The sequence below is a fragment of the Monodelphis domestica genome, chromosome 1, assembly GCF_027887165.1.
Source record: "Monodelphis domestica isolate mMonDom1 chromosome 1, mMonDom1.pri, whole genome shotgun sequence".
NCBI classification, from domain to species: Eukaryota; Metazoa; Chordata; class Mammalia; order Didelphimorphia; family Didelphidae; genus Monodelphis; species Monodelphis domestica.
This window is the reverse complement of record NC_077227.1, coordinates 103,238,991-103,253,187: the sequence shown is the minus strand read 5'-3', so window position 1 is coordinate 103,253,187 and position 14,197 is coordinate 103,238,991. Positions and strand designations below refer to the sequence as shown.

Sequence of the window (14,197 nt, the reverse complement as noted above, 5' to 3'; positions counted from 1 at the left end):
TACCTAGAAGGGTTGCTATAGGATCAAGCCTTTGCAATTGTTCAAAAGTGATATCAGATATAATACAGAAGAGACTCTTCCTTGAATAAGATGAGAGAACTTAATTTGGTGCTGTTCTGAGGCTAATCTGATGATTGAAAGCAGGGAGGCCACTAAGTAACCAGAGCTCTCCGCTCTTTAGATATGCTTCCCATTGGCCTGACAACTAAGAGCTAATGCTGAAAAATCTCTCATTCTTTTGGGTAAAGAGATTGTCCCTGTGTGAAAGACAAATTTTTGGAAGGAGCATGTTAAACTAACTGGATTTCTTAAATAAGAATTTTTCACCTATGGGAAGGCAGAGAGTAGAAATCACTTGGGGCAGAGCTATTAGAGAGAGAATAAAATACACATGGAAAATGATGAAGTTTCTACATTATTGGGGGCCAAGAGGAAGAAGTGCACACTAGGACAAGGCTGCCATTGCTGAGGGTTGGGCTGGGCAGGGAAGAACTCATTTGGAGTATGAGGCAGGATAGACTAGGATGGTGCTTGTCAGTGTCTCTGAATTTTGGCACCCCAAGCCCAAGCCTTGATTGTTCTTCACTAAAGACAGTGCTGAACTTATTATTTGCCCTTTGGCGTGAGTGAGCTTCAGAGTTTTTTTTACTAAGTGCAGGCTTTGAGAGGATAAGAAGGGAACAAAGCCAAAGATCTTAGACATAGGAAGGGACAAAGGAATATCAGACAGTAGAGAAGAAAAAACTAAAAAGGGAGAGGTCGGGGGCCCAAAAAACAAACTTGTTTCATCTGATTCAAAAGATCAGAATGATGAGTAATGAGTAGAAAAAACAGAGACTTGACTTGGGCTTGATATGGAGAAGTATCCCCTTTATGATTAGTGCTATCCAAAAGTAGAGTGGGTTGCCTCAGGAGGCAGTGGAGAAAGTGGGATTGCCTCTTTCACTGGATTTCTTCAATTAGAGATTGAATTTTTTTTGAAGTCTTGTTAGGATGCTGTTGTAAGGGAATTGATGGTCAGGACAGGCTGGACTTGGTGGCTTCCAAGGTCTCTTCCAAATCTCAGAGCCTATGAACTGGCTAGCTTCATGCCTTTGTCTAGGAGAGGGTCTGCCTTGGATTTTGGGGAAACCGACTACTCGTTTGCTGCTTCCTTTCTAGGCTGTTGTTTATACCAGTGGTGCCAGAGTGGGATTCTTCCAAGGAGACATCCGGCTCTTGCCTGATGACATGAAAACTCTACAGCCAACCGTGTTCCCAGTGGTTCCTCGGCTTCTCAACAGGATCTATGATAAGGTTTGTTTTATAAGGATAGTTATTGATGAGGTTAGGTAGTCCTGCAAGTGCTGTAAAGTTTTGGGAGTAGCAATACTTAGTAGGAAAAAAAATTCTAGGTCTTTGGTTTTTATTCCCAGGAACTACCTTAAAACACCAGTCTCTGAATTATTGTTTCCTTTTACATTCTGGTATCTCTTGGCTTGGGGTCCTTTTTATGTTATTTTTTAATGATTAACAGGTATCCAAAACAAAAAAAATGTAGCATATTATTTTGAAATTTTTAAACTACAAATCATTGCTATATCTGTACATCAGCAGTGTGTGACATAATGAAAATAGCTTTGGCTGTGGAATCTAAGGATATGGATTAGAATTTCACATCTTGTACCTATTTACCGATGTGATTTGGGCATTACTTCACCTTTGCTGACCTCTGACATCTCTATAAAAAGAAGCTGGGACTCTAAATCCAGTCATGCTAAGTAACCTTCATTCCTTCCAATTATAAATCCTATATAACTAGGGAATTTATGCCTGGGCATGGAGTGAGATATTTTTGAGGAAACATTCAGCTTCAGCTTATCTGTTATCAAGACTGATTCATTCAATCATAGGGATTGTTGAATTATCCTGACCTTGAATCTCTCTCCACACCAATCCATCTTCCACTTAATTGATGAAGTGATTTTCCTGTGTTACTCTGACTCAGTAGATTTCCAATAGTTCCCTATTACCTCTAGGACCAAATAGGAAGTCCTATCATTAAAGATTCTTCATAATTTGACTTCTCCCTATATTTCCAGATTATTTACACTTTGCTTCTTTCTATACACTCCATCCTGCTACACTGGCCTACTTAGTGTTATTTTCACAGGACACTCCATCTCTAGTCTCCCTGCCTTTGCTTATACTGGCCTATATGCCTACAATGATCTGCTCTCTCATTGGTGTCCCTCTCCTGCTCCCATCCCCAACCCTGGATGCTTATGTTTTCAGCATCACTTTCCATTTATTCGATCTGACTTTTGCCTATATCTAGTTATTTACATTTTGTCTTTTTTCATTGGAGTTTATACTTCTGGAGGGCAGGGATTGTTTTTATTTCTTGATATTTCCTGGTGCTTAGTAGTGCAGAACATAGGAAATGTGTTTCATAATTTTAAAAAATTTTACAGACCAAGAATTTGGGGATAAAACAAAAATGCCAGTTATCTTTTGCTTATATGGCACAGTAAAACTCTTTGGTGATCTTCTAATGGCTTAGTTTATGTTGTTTGTTTCCATAAACAGAGAGGGAAGTTGGCCTCTCTTGCTTATATTCCTAATCACACTTGGCTTTAAGGAGAAAGAAGCAGATATACATCTAAAAGCATTTCCCATCAAGTGGAACTATTTCCCTGTAGGTACACAGTGAAGCCAAGACACCATTCAAGAAGTTTTTGTTGAATATGGCCATCTCCAGGAAATTCAGTGAAGTAAAACAAGGCATTATCCGGAAAGACAGCATCTGGGACATGCTCATATTTAAAAAAGTCCAGGTATGGGTGTGTGTGTATGTGTTGCCTATGGGGCAGGCTATGCATAGGTGTTTTCTTCTGATTTGGGGATTTAACTAGAGTTGGCTTAGCTCCACGAAGCTGACTGGGAAAGTCTCTTTGCAATAAATTGGCCCATTTCTACTATGGTTTCTCCTCTTTTACCCCTTTCTTTATAAAAGGACAGCTGTCTTTTCTTTTCTCCTACCCTCACCTTCTTTCAGGCCACAGAGCAAATGCCCATTTGTCTTCCTGGGGGAATCTCACCCCACTGTCTCAAGTATCTGAGAATAAAAGACAGACTAGAGAAAATTATGTCCCCTGGGCCCTGAATAGTGTCTAGGCAGGTGCCTTCATGTGAAATCTCTTGGCAAGAGCTTCAGTATTTCACAGGTACTGGGGGCTCATGCTATTAATGAGCTGCATTCCCCTTCTGGGATTCTAATTGCTCAGGGTAGTGTAAAGAGGTCTCTCTGACTCCTAAGATCCTCAAGTTTACATTTACTCTTCCTCTTGATGGTGAAATAAGCTTTAGTTATGGTTTCTTGAAATCATATTTTTCTGGAGTGCTTGGTAGGCTCTTTCACTTACTCACTTGATTTGTTTTTTCTTGTGAGCTCACACTGAATCACCTCAGTAAGTTTACAGTAATAAGGGTCCATTATCTCACCAAACACTCCTAAGAATTTTATTGTTAGGGCTTAATTTAACACTGGAAACTGGAGGAAATTGGAGGAAAAAGCACTGAATTAGGAGTAAGAACAACTGGATTAGAGTTCTGGCTCCATTACTTATATAGTTGGGTTGATTATGTAATCCTAGTCAAATTGTTCAGTTTCTCTTAGCATTAATTTTCCTATCTATCAAAGGAGAATAGATTCTATTGAAAAAGTTTTTTTTTAATTTAAAGAATAGATGTGCCTAATATGTTTAATAGAGTGCTGTATAGACATGAACAGCCTTTTAATCATTTTCTCATGTAGTCTCCCCCAAAAACTAAGTTTCTCAATGACAAGGGCCATGTTGTATTTTTTTATATTACATACAATGGACATTCAATTAGCTACAAATAGATTTCATACTAGGAGACCCAATGTTTAATCTCTGTCCTTGAGCCTATCTTCATCCCCTCTCATTCTTGCCAATTTGGAGAATTGAGGCATTATATAAAAAGGTCACTATCAACAAGTAAATGACAGATAACTTTGAAAAGTTAGCCAATAAATTGCCAGCTGAGTGATATAAACAAGTACTTAGTTTAGTCTATGGTAATTTCCTCCTTATTCTAGTATTTAAATGCTTCAAAGAAGGTTTCTGAAGATAACATGGTGGTTTTGGAATATATGGATAGGATCTGGATAAGCCAACAAAGAAGTTTGAAGAGAAGGCATGTCAGGAAGGGAAATGGTATGAGCCAGACTACAGAGCTGGGTATATACAAGCTATGTTTGGAATACATTGACTACTAGATTGTCTGACTAGAACAGAGGGTTTGAAAAGGGGTAATGGTAGGAGACAAGGCTGAAAAGGTAGGCTTGGGAGAGAGTGCAGATAATTTTGAGTGCCAGGCTAATGAGTTTGGACTTTTAGTTTGTAGGTAATTCAGCAATAAAGATTTTCAAACAGAAAACTAACAAGAAACCATTTTTTTTTTTGAGGAATGGTGGTAGTATTTATCTGGAGGGGTGGGGGAAGCTATCACTTCAGTTTATATAGCTATTAAGAGAAATGAAAATCCAACCAAGATAATATGATCTAGTAGTGAGAAAAAAGGCATGGATAATGGGGGTATCTATGAGATTAGAAAATAAATGGATTTAAGAATCCTAACAAAAGAAGAATTGCTAGGTTTTTATGACATATATGAATCAATATTTGCTCATCTAAATTCTTGGTGGCAATATAGTCTGATAGAGCACTAATTCAATACAGATTAGAGCTTATATCTTGGGGCTGCCATTTGCCCAAAGTCACACATTGTTACCTCACTTTCCTTATTTTCTTTCATCTGTAAAATAAAGGGACTGGACTACATCTGAAATCAGAAAATCAATAATCAAGATCTTAATTAATGCTTAGAGAGTGATCAAATTATAATCCTGGAATTATAGGATGTAACTGTGATTTGTAGTAAGAATATAGTCCCAGGCAAAAGCTTATGTGTGTAACCAGATTAAAAATGTAATTCTAGGATAGTACCTGAATTATAGTTTTAAATGTATGTGTTACCATATATTAATCATAAGAATTACCATGCTAATCCTAAGAGTGTGATTCTATTTTATAATGAGCTTTATATCAAACTAATACATGTAGGAGGTTACAGAGACAAGAAAGTACTTAGAAATTCATAGAGGGCAGAAAGGACTCAAGTGGCTTCATGGGGGTTGGGGATTTCTTGGAAAGAAGCAGGTTTGGGGGACAAATACAAAACTATAAAAGGGTATATATTTTGCAAGTTAGGGTTTCAAGCTTCAAACTGGAACTTATACCTCTGCCCTCTGTGATTTTTCTGCTCACAAGAAAGACAGATCTTTGGTCAGGAGACTTTCCCAGTCTCTTTTCTTTCAGATCATCTCTAAGGTCCCTACTGACTTGATGGATCAGATTTAACTAATGCCCCCATATGAGCAGAATTCTTTTTTTCCTTCCTGCATAGGCAAGTCTAGGTGGGAAGGTACGTGTAATGGTAACAGGAGCTGCGCCTATCTCCTCCTCAGTCTTGGTATTCCTCCGAGCTGCCCTGGGTTGCCCGGTAAGTTGTGTACTTGTGTATTTGGGGGTACTTTAATCTTAAAAAAAATTTTTTTTGATGTTTGGATCTTGGGTAGCAGATGCTCATAAAAGAAAGGCTTGACCAAAAGAAGATATACTGCTCTATTTGTTTTGCCCTGGGGGGGGGGGGTAATCTGTCCTTTTGATGGTAGTTATTGCTTCAACCTTAGGGGACAGATTTTTCAGGTTGTTCAAAGCCATCCAGGTTTGAAAGTTTGCTTTCTTCCCCAGGTATATGAAGCTTATGGTCAGACTGAGTGCACAGCTGGCTGTACATTTTCATCACCTGGGGACTGGACAACAGGTAAGGCATCTAGCCAGGAAAAGGAATATAGAATTTTAGTTCAACCAGAAATTAGAGATCCCTCATATAAATCCAGATTTTTTTTTTTTTGGTGGGGGGAGCAATGGGACTCAACAGACCCATCATTAAGTCCCAACATCATTCCTTCGGAATACATTCTATAATTATAATTAATAGTCTAACATATGCATATCATCTTCTAACTTTCATGAATATTCCTTCCTGACTTGTTCTAGGTCATGTTGGGGCTCCCTTAGCCTGTAATGAAGTGAAGCTTGAAGACGTAGTAGACATGAACTACTTCTCTGTGGAGGGGGAAGGAGAGGTATATGGCATCCTGGTAGAATAGAACTGTGACCTTAGAGGCAGAAAGATTTGGGTTTCAGGCTATGTGACTTTGGGTAGTTCTTTTAAACTACTCCAAGGCTTAATTCTTTTATCAATAAAATATCTATACTATCCTTTTCATGGGGTTGTTAGGATCAAATGAGTAATTGTGCATAAATGCTTTATAAAATCATTCTGATGATGCTAAGAAGGTATCCATGAATACTATTTATCTGGGCAGACTCAATTAGAAAATAGAGGGTTATGATCTTTTAATGATTGTTTTATAGATTTGCATCAGAGGCACCAATGTGTTCAAAGGCTATCTGAAGGACACTGAGAAAACAGCTGAAGCTCTTGACAAAGACGGTTGGCTTCACACAGGAGACATAGGCCGTTGGTTACCAGTGAGTTTCTTTCATCACTTCTGGTAGAGCCCACTTGAAACTACTTGAGTTTGAATGTCTTTTTTTATTATTTAAGGAAGACGAAGTTATAAAATGGTAGCTGACTTATCTCACTTGGTGCTAGTGTGGAAGCCATCAGGATTCTGCTCATTACATGCAGCTTTTTAAAGAGGTGTAGGGCAACTGTGATAGAATGGAAAAGAGGCCACCCCTACGAGTTGGCCCTGGGCTCAGCTAAGTAGTGCCACGTCTGGTCACTAATTAGCTATATGACCTTAAGCAAAGACACCTTATCATAGGGTCTCAGTAATCTATATTATATACGATTATAAGATGAGGGAAGGTCTCGCCTACAAATAGTAAATGGGTCCTACAGGATTGAAATAGCAGTTATTATATGGAATACTTATACGAATTAGACCACTCACATTGCCCAAAATACTTTTTCTGTATATTTTACTATGCTCCATATAGTAAAACCTAATTGCCAGTCTAGAATCTGTTTATCTTTTTCTTTCTAATCTTTCCCTATACACAAATCTAAACCCAAAATTTATAAGGGCTAAACTATACTAATAATTCTCAGACATCCATATACTTATTCAAATTGAGCAAGTTACTTCTTTATCTTTGTAATGGTAAGTAATTATTATTATTAAACACAAATGGGTTACCTCATTGTCTATATTGGGGCATAAGCTTTTATGAAAAGTGATAGACAGGCAGGTTTCCATATCACAAGTTTCCCCATTGTAGTTTCAATATATTATTGGTTGGCATAAGAAATTAAATGACAATTTTTTTTCAGGTAATGTAAATGCCCCATAAAAGAAATAGAAAAAATTCAGACTTCTTTGGTATGAGGGCCAAAAACATTTTACTCATATTTTCCAGATATGAAGGGTGCTGCATCCTTAAACTCCATGATATGGAAAGGATACCTTTACTATCAAATCTCAAAAATCAGAACTCCTGAGCACTAGTTAACTTGGCTAATTAGTTTTGGCTATCCAGATATATTTTTGCTGCAACAAGTGCATTTTGTTGACTTTTCCAAAGTCACACAAAGGTGTTGCCCTATCAACTAGAGATAATTGAAGGAAAAGACCTGGATAAAGAATCTTAAAAACAATTTTTTTATAACTCATATAATTCTTCCATATTTCTAAGGGATCTGGACATGGCTCAGTATACTTTACTATGGCAAATACTGACATAACTAGTTAAAAAAAACCTAAATTCTCCTTTTATTCATCTTGATATTGACCCTTTTGGCAAAGAGAAACTAAATATATTCTTAGGGTCAAAGATTTAAGGCTAGAACAGACCTTAGAGGTCCCCAAGTCCCCATCCCACTTGCTCAGTCATGGAGTTAGGAAGTAACTGAGAAGGAATTTGAACTTGGATATTCTGACTTCAAGTTTAACATGCTATTCACTATTGCCATCTCTTTATCTTTGTATGCTAAGAGCTGTACTACTCTTCACTCCCATTCTTGCTGCTGATCTAAAGAGGGATGTAGAGAAAATGAGGAGATGGGGCATAATTGTTCATTGGACTTTGGAGTTTGAAGATATGGATTTGAACCTGGCCTTAAAGGTTTAACAAAAAAAGCCCTAGAGCTTTTTAACCTTGAGTGGTAGGCCACTTACTCAGTTTTCATAAATGAAAAAACAGGTCAAGAAATTATATTAATTTGCCCCATCTACCTCAAAGGGTTGTCGTGAGGAAAGCATTCCATGAAGTCTTAAGTTGTTATATAAATGTAAGCCAATGTTATTTTTGTTTGTTAGTGGAAATATGAGCCAGGACTTACTGGGGAATGATGGATGTCCTAGCCTGGGCCAAAAGAATACTAATAACTGTTGTTATCCCATACAGAATGGAACCCTAAAGATCATTGATCGGAAGAAGAACATCTTTAAGCTAGCCCAAGGAGAATACATTGCTCCAGAGAAGATAGAAAATGTGTATCTCAGGAGTGGTCCAGTATCTCAAGTTTTTGTACATGGAGATAGTTTACGGGTAATTTGATTAACAAAGCAGTTTTGGGGAGAATTTAGGAATTAAGACTATGTATTTCCAGTGAAGGAAAAATACTTATGCTAATTCCTTTTGATAATAAGGAAATTCTAGAGGCAGCTAAATGGCTTAGTGGATAGAGAGCCAGGCCTAGAGATGGTTGGTCCAAGATTCAAATCTGGCTTCAGACACTTCTTAGCCATGTTTTTAGCTTAACCCCAATTGCCTAAGCTTTTAACAATCTGCTATAGACGTTAGATACTTCTTAAAGGATATGATATGTGTAACATATCAAATTGCTTGCTGTCTCTTGGAAAGGGGAAGGGAAGTGTGAAGGAGAAAATTTAGAAAAATCAAAACAAATTTTTAAATGTAAAAAATGTTTTTCCAAGCAATTGGAAAAAAATATTTTGAAAAGAAAAAAAAAAGTTATAAGATCAGAACTTCGGAATGGCTACCCCACATTTTTTTTTAAAATATAAGTACTGGCATAAGTACTATATCTTTATAGATTAAAGACCTAGAAAAGATGAGAGAACAATTGATAGGATAATGGATTTGGAGCTCAAGCAACCTTTGAAATCATTTAGTCTAAACCCCTTATGTGACAGTTGAATGATTACAAGAATCAGAGAAGTTAAACATGGTAGTAAGTAGAAGAGCCAACATTTGCCTCTGAATTAACACTCTCTATTGAACCACATTGCCACCTCCAAAATTTACAGAAATTTTTAAAAGCAATCACTGAAGACAAGGATGAAGTTCATAAATGAAAAGAATATTTCTAAAATGAGACTAAGTCAATTACAGTCAGGACAAAGACTCTATGGAAAGGGAAAGACATCCTTACTGGATCTGAATAAGTCAAGGGGAAAAATTGTGGTCAAAATATCTATTTTTGAATTGGTTCACAAACAGGTATTTTTGACAGCAATTCCCAAGAGAAAAAACAAATCCCCTTTCCTGGGCTCCCACCCCAACCTCTACTCTCACCCCTCTTAACCATGGGGAAAAAAACTTCTGGGCCACTTTGAAGCAGTAAGTATCTTCTTCCTTTTCAGTCATCCTTAGTTGGTGTGGTTATTCCTGATCCAGATGTGATTCCTAAATTTACAGCAAAATTTGGTGTCCAAGGTTCCCTTCGGGATCTCTGCCTAAATATGGTAAGTTTCAAGAGTATTTTTCATTTATGTCTGGGCATGTTTAAATAAAATAAGAGATTAAATTAACTTCCTCAGTCCCACTTGGATTAGAATGCAGAATCTATCCTCATAATCCTAGGGCATTAGATTTAAGGAAAGTTAAGCCAGCAAACTTTTATCAGTCTTCTGGTTAATAAGTAAATCAAAAAGACTTTATTAAGCACTTATTTTTTGCTTAGTGTTGGAGAAAGACAAAAGTGAAAACAGTTCCCTACCCTTAAGGAAAGTGTATTCTAAAGGGAGAAACAATATATATATATGTAGCAGTATATGCACAACAGAAAAAACATCCCCTCCTCTTCCTCTGACCCCCTTCCTAGAGCCACACTTAAAGTCCCTTGTTTGGTATTCTTAGGATATAAAGAAGGCCATTTTGGAAGACATGCTGAAAATTGGCAGAGAGGGTGGCCTCAAGTCTTTTGAACAAGTAAGTATGGCTTTCCAATTCTTTAAAGTTCTAATGGGAAATGGGTAGCCTCTAGCTGTGTTAAGTATGGAACTATTCTTTCTGTGTTACCTTAATTGTCATTATATGTTTGGCTACATCCCCATAACTGCCAACACACACACACACACACACACACACACACACACACACACACACACACACACACACACACCACAAGTATTTATACACATATATTGTTGAATAATATTTTAAGAGCAATAACTAATGTTAAAATTTAGGTAGACATTCTTATATTCAAAATACCACAGGGATAGTTGGCTTCTATAAATAAGAATAAAGAAAAATGAAAATATAGCAAAGCCCATTTAACTGATCATGAAGCTTTAGCCAAACAGAATTTCATGTAATAAGTCTAGAATCTGAAGGTAAGTAAAAGAATTATGCTGCTATTGTGGGTATATTTAATATCTTCATAGGCATGCCTTTAAGTCCATCTGTAGTGGTTAATGGGCTTGATAGCATGTAATAACTTTCTGGGAGCTGAGTTTGGACTGAGTGCCACTAATGCAACTAGACTGTAAGTTTGTTACAAGGGATAGGAACGAAAGTAGTATAACAGGAGCCTAAAAACCTGCTTTTGTCAGAGCTATGCATGTAGTGGTGACCAGAACAAGGCCTGTCTACTCTTCCTAAACTAGATCTAAAATCCTTCTGAGCCACCCTCTCTCTATTCTCAGTTTCTCTTCTTTCTTTATCTTCACTTGATGGAGATAATTCAGGGACAGAACCTTCAGCAAAGTTTTTGGTTCAAAAGGTTCCAGCTCTGGTTAATGTTAGTAAATTGGCTTCTAATTGGGTTTCCCCCCCCCTTTTCCTCTCCCTAGGTCAAAGACATCTACATTCACCCAGAAGCATTCTCCATTGAAAATGGACTCTTGACACCTACACTGAAAGCAAAGCGGGCAGAGCTTGCCAAATACTTTCGTAGACAAATTGATAATCTATATGAAACTATGGAGGGATAGCTTGAGGTACTTCTGGCTAAAAGGGACACTGAGGCAATCTGACTAGTCAATAACTGTGCTATCTTCTGTGGGGTGGATCAACAACTTTAGGTACTATTTTGGGTGACTTGACCCATCCAACAACTAAAATCTGATGATCTTTTCAGTGAATAGGAAAGATTCCTCATCTGGGATTTTGCCCTTTCTTCAAATTATGCTGCTATTGTGGGTATATTTAATAACTTCAAAGGCATGCCCTTAAGGGCTGAGCCCCACTTGCAAATTCAGTACAGGCTTTTTAGTCATTGACAATGTGACAAGCAGAAAAGCCCATTGCTATGTATCATTATAACCTCTTCTTGTTCCTGAAGGTAATGCTAGTTGAATAGAAGTTCTAACAGTTGGTTGGAAATTTAGTTGTCCGGTTACTAAAAATCAGTGAAGTCAAATGTTTAAGAATGATAGTCAGCATAGACTTCTCTGGGATATTATTATCAAAATAGTAGATTTTCATTTCTAATTGGCTGGGCATCAAAAAAAGAACACTTTTCTATCCACTGTTTTTCAGGTCAGGTTTCTGGTCAAACCAGAGACCACAGTTGTGTCTGACGTTTAAAGTGCTGAGAGCACCAGCATTCTCCAATAATGCCTGGCCCTTGAAATATTGATTCTCATTGGGACATTCACATCAAAACATTGTCCTCCATGTTGCTCTTTACTGCAGTAGCCTGTGACTACATCTCCTTGCAGTGTGTTGCTGACCTGGAAGCCACAAAGAAAAAGTATTTTTGCAGTAAACCAAACAAGTCTTAAGTAAAAACCAATTGAACTAGGAATGAAGAGCTACTGGCAAGTGAGATGCTACAACTGGAGAGTGAGAAGAAACGTCTTTCACAAAGGAAATAGCTGATGGTAGACTATTTAGGATAAGACTTTATGCATCTCAGCTACCTGACTCACCAACAGCCAGATTATACATGTTAATTGTGTAAACATGAACCTTGTACAATAAAATGTGGCAAATATTTAATGTTAGAGGCTTTTCTCTTTGATCTGGTAAGCTAGCTTAATGTGAGCTAGCTACCTCCTCTCTTGTCCTAAGGAATAAGTTTCATTTAGTAGGTGGCAAAAAATTGGAAAATGAGGGGATGTTGGTGATGGAATACTATTGTGCTCAAAGAAACAATGAACTGGAAGAATTCCATGTGACCTGGAATGACCTCCAGGAATTGATGCAGAGTGAGAGGAGCAGAACCAGGAGAACATTGTACACAGAGACTGATACACTGTGGTACAATCAAATATAATGGACTTCTCCATTAGTGGCAATGTAGTGATCCTGAACAACTTAGAGGAATCTATGAGAAAAAACACTGTCCACATTCAGAGGAAACACTGGGAGAAAAAACACAGAAGAAAAACAACTGCTTGTTTACATATGTTGAGGGGATATGATTGAGGATGTAGACTCTAAATGATTATCTTAGAGCTAATATCAACAACATAGAAATAGGTTCTGATCAAGGACACATGTAAAACCCAATGGAATTGCACATCCATTACGGTAAGGGGTGAGAATGAATATGATTCTTGTAACCAAGTAATAATGTTCTAAATTGACTAATTAAATAAAAAAAATTTTAAAAATCTAAAAAAAAAAGAATGATGGTAGAGCCTTCAACTAGAATGGAAAGACTGGAAGAGAGATGAATGGGTTTGGTTGTCTCCATGTCACATTTCCTTCACTTCTATTACCTCTTTCTGTCCATAGCATATTGGTAATATGGCTTCTATTTCTTCCTTCTTTGATTCTTACCCAAGTTCTGTAAGGATAATTTTAGCATTGTGACTTAAAATCTATTTAATTGGTTGCCAGGGAAAATCCTAAATAATACCCATCAGCTGGAAATTATGGTGATTTTAATTAATATAGAGAGAAGGAATTAAGGAGAAGAGAGAGAGGAAAGAGTTCATTTAAACTGCTCCGGCTCAGGGCGAGTCAGGCAGGAGTTAAAGGCCTTGGCCAAAGTGGCCTCCCTGAGCCCAAGGGAGAGGAAGTCAGTCTTACCTAAGTCACCACGAGACTGTCTCAAGGAAGCTGTCTGCGGGAGCTTCTCAAGGCTGAGTTCCAGGATTGAACTGGCGCCCAGGCTGCTCACAGGAAGTGATCAGCCAGATCCAATTTTCCAGGGAATGAGGTTTTGAGAGATGAAAAAATCCCAAATATATAGAACTTTCACCCTTGTGTCTCCACCTCTAAATTTTCATCTCCCAATCACATCAAAGGCTTTCTCCAGGATTGCCAATATTTTTAGTTCTCACCTTTTTAAAAAACATTATTTTATTTGGTCATTTTCAAACATTATTCCTTGGACACAAAGATCATTTTCTTTTCCTCCCCCCCTCCCACCACTCCTCCCATAGCTAACACACGATTCCACTGGGTATCAACTGTGTCCTTGATTCCGACCCATTTCCATGTTGTTGGTATTTACATTAGGGTGTTCATTGAGAGTCTCTCCTCAATCATGTCCCCTCAGCCCCCGTAGTCAATCAGTTGCTTTTCTTCAGTGTTTTTACTCCCACAATTTGTCCTCTGCTTGTGGATAGTACTTTTTCTCCTAGATCCCTGCAGAATGTTCAGGGACATTGTATTGGCACTAATGGAGAAGTCCATTACATTTGATTGTACCACAGTGTTTCAGTCTCTGTGTACAATGTTTTCCTCGTTCTGCTCCTTTCACTCTGCATCACTTCCTGGAGGTTGTTCCAGTCTCCATGGAATTCCTCCACTTTATTAATCCTTTTAGCACAATAGTATTCTATCACCAACATATACCACAATTTGTTCAGCCATTCCCTAATTGAAGGGTATCCCCTCATTTTCCAATTTTTGGCCACCACAAAGAGCGCAGCTATGAATATCCTTGTACA

General features: G+C 37.7%; 1 protein-coding gene across 2 annotated transcripts in view; it reads left to right on the top strand.

Annotated features, from left to right (window-relative positions):
- Window positions 1-12,293, top strand: part of ACSL5 (acyl-CoA synthetase long chain family member 5) — a 61,990-nt gene extending 49,697 nt beyond the window's left edge. The window contains exons 13-23 of one of the 2 annotated variants that reach the window (XM_007479007.3): window positions 1,162-1,296; window positions 2,682-2,816; window positions 5,473-5,568; window positions 5,820-5,892; window positions 6,129-6,217; window positions 6,510-6,626; window positions 8,508-8,651; window positions 9,710-9,811; window positions 10,206-10,277; window positions 11,144-11,290; window positions 11,832-12,293. In XM_007479007.3, coding sequence (XP_007479069.1) covers window positions 1,162-1,296; window positions 2,682-2,816; window positions 5,473-5,568; window positions 5,820-5,892; window positions 6,129-6,217; window positions 6,510-6,626; window positions 8,508-8,651; window positions 9,710-9,811; window positions 10,206-10,277; window positions 11,144-11,284 — 1,104 coding nt within the window. In that variant the 3' untranslated portion in view covers window positions 11,285-11,290; window positions 11,832-12,293. Of the gene's footprint in view, window positions 1-1,161; window positions 1,297-2,681; window positions 2,817-5,472; window positions 5,569-5,819; window positions 5,893-6,128; window positions 6,218-6,509; window positions 6,627-8,507; window positions 8,652-9,709; window positions 9,812-10,205; window positions 10,278-11,143 lie in introns of both variants that reach the window. The other variant, XM_056803888.1, reaches the window with a different exon arrangement.
- The last annotated feature ends 1,904 nt before the right edge of the window (window positions 12,294-14,197 follow it).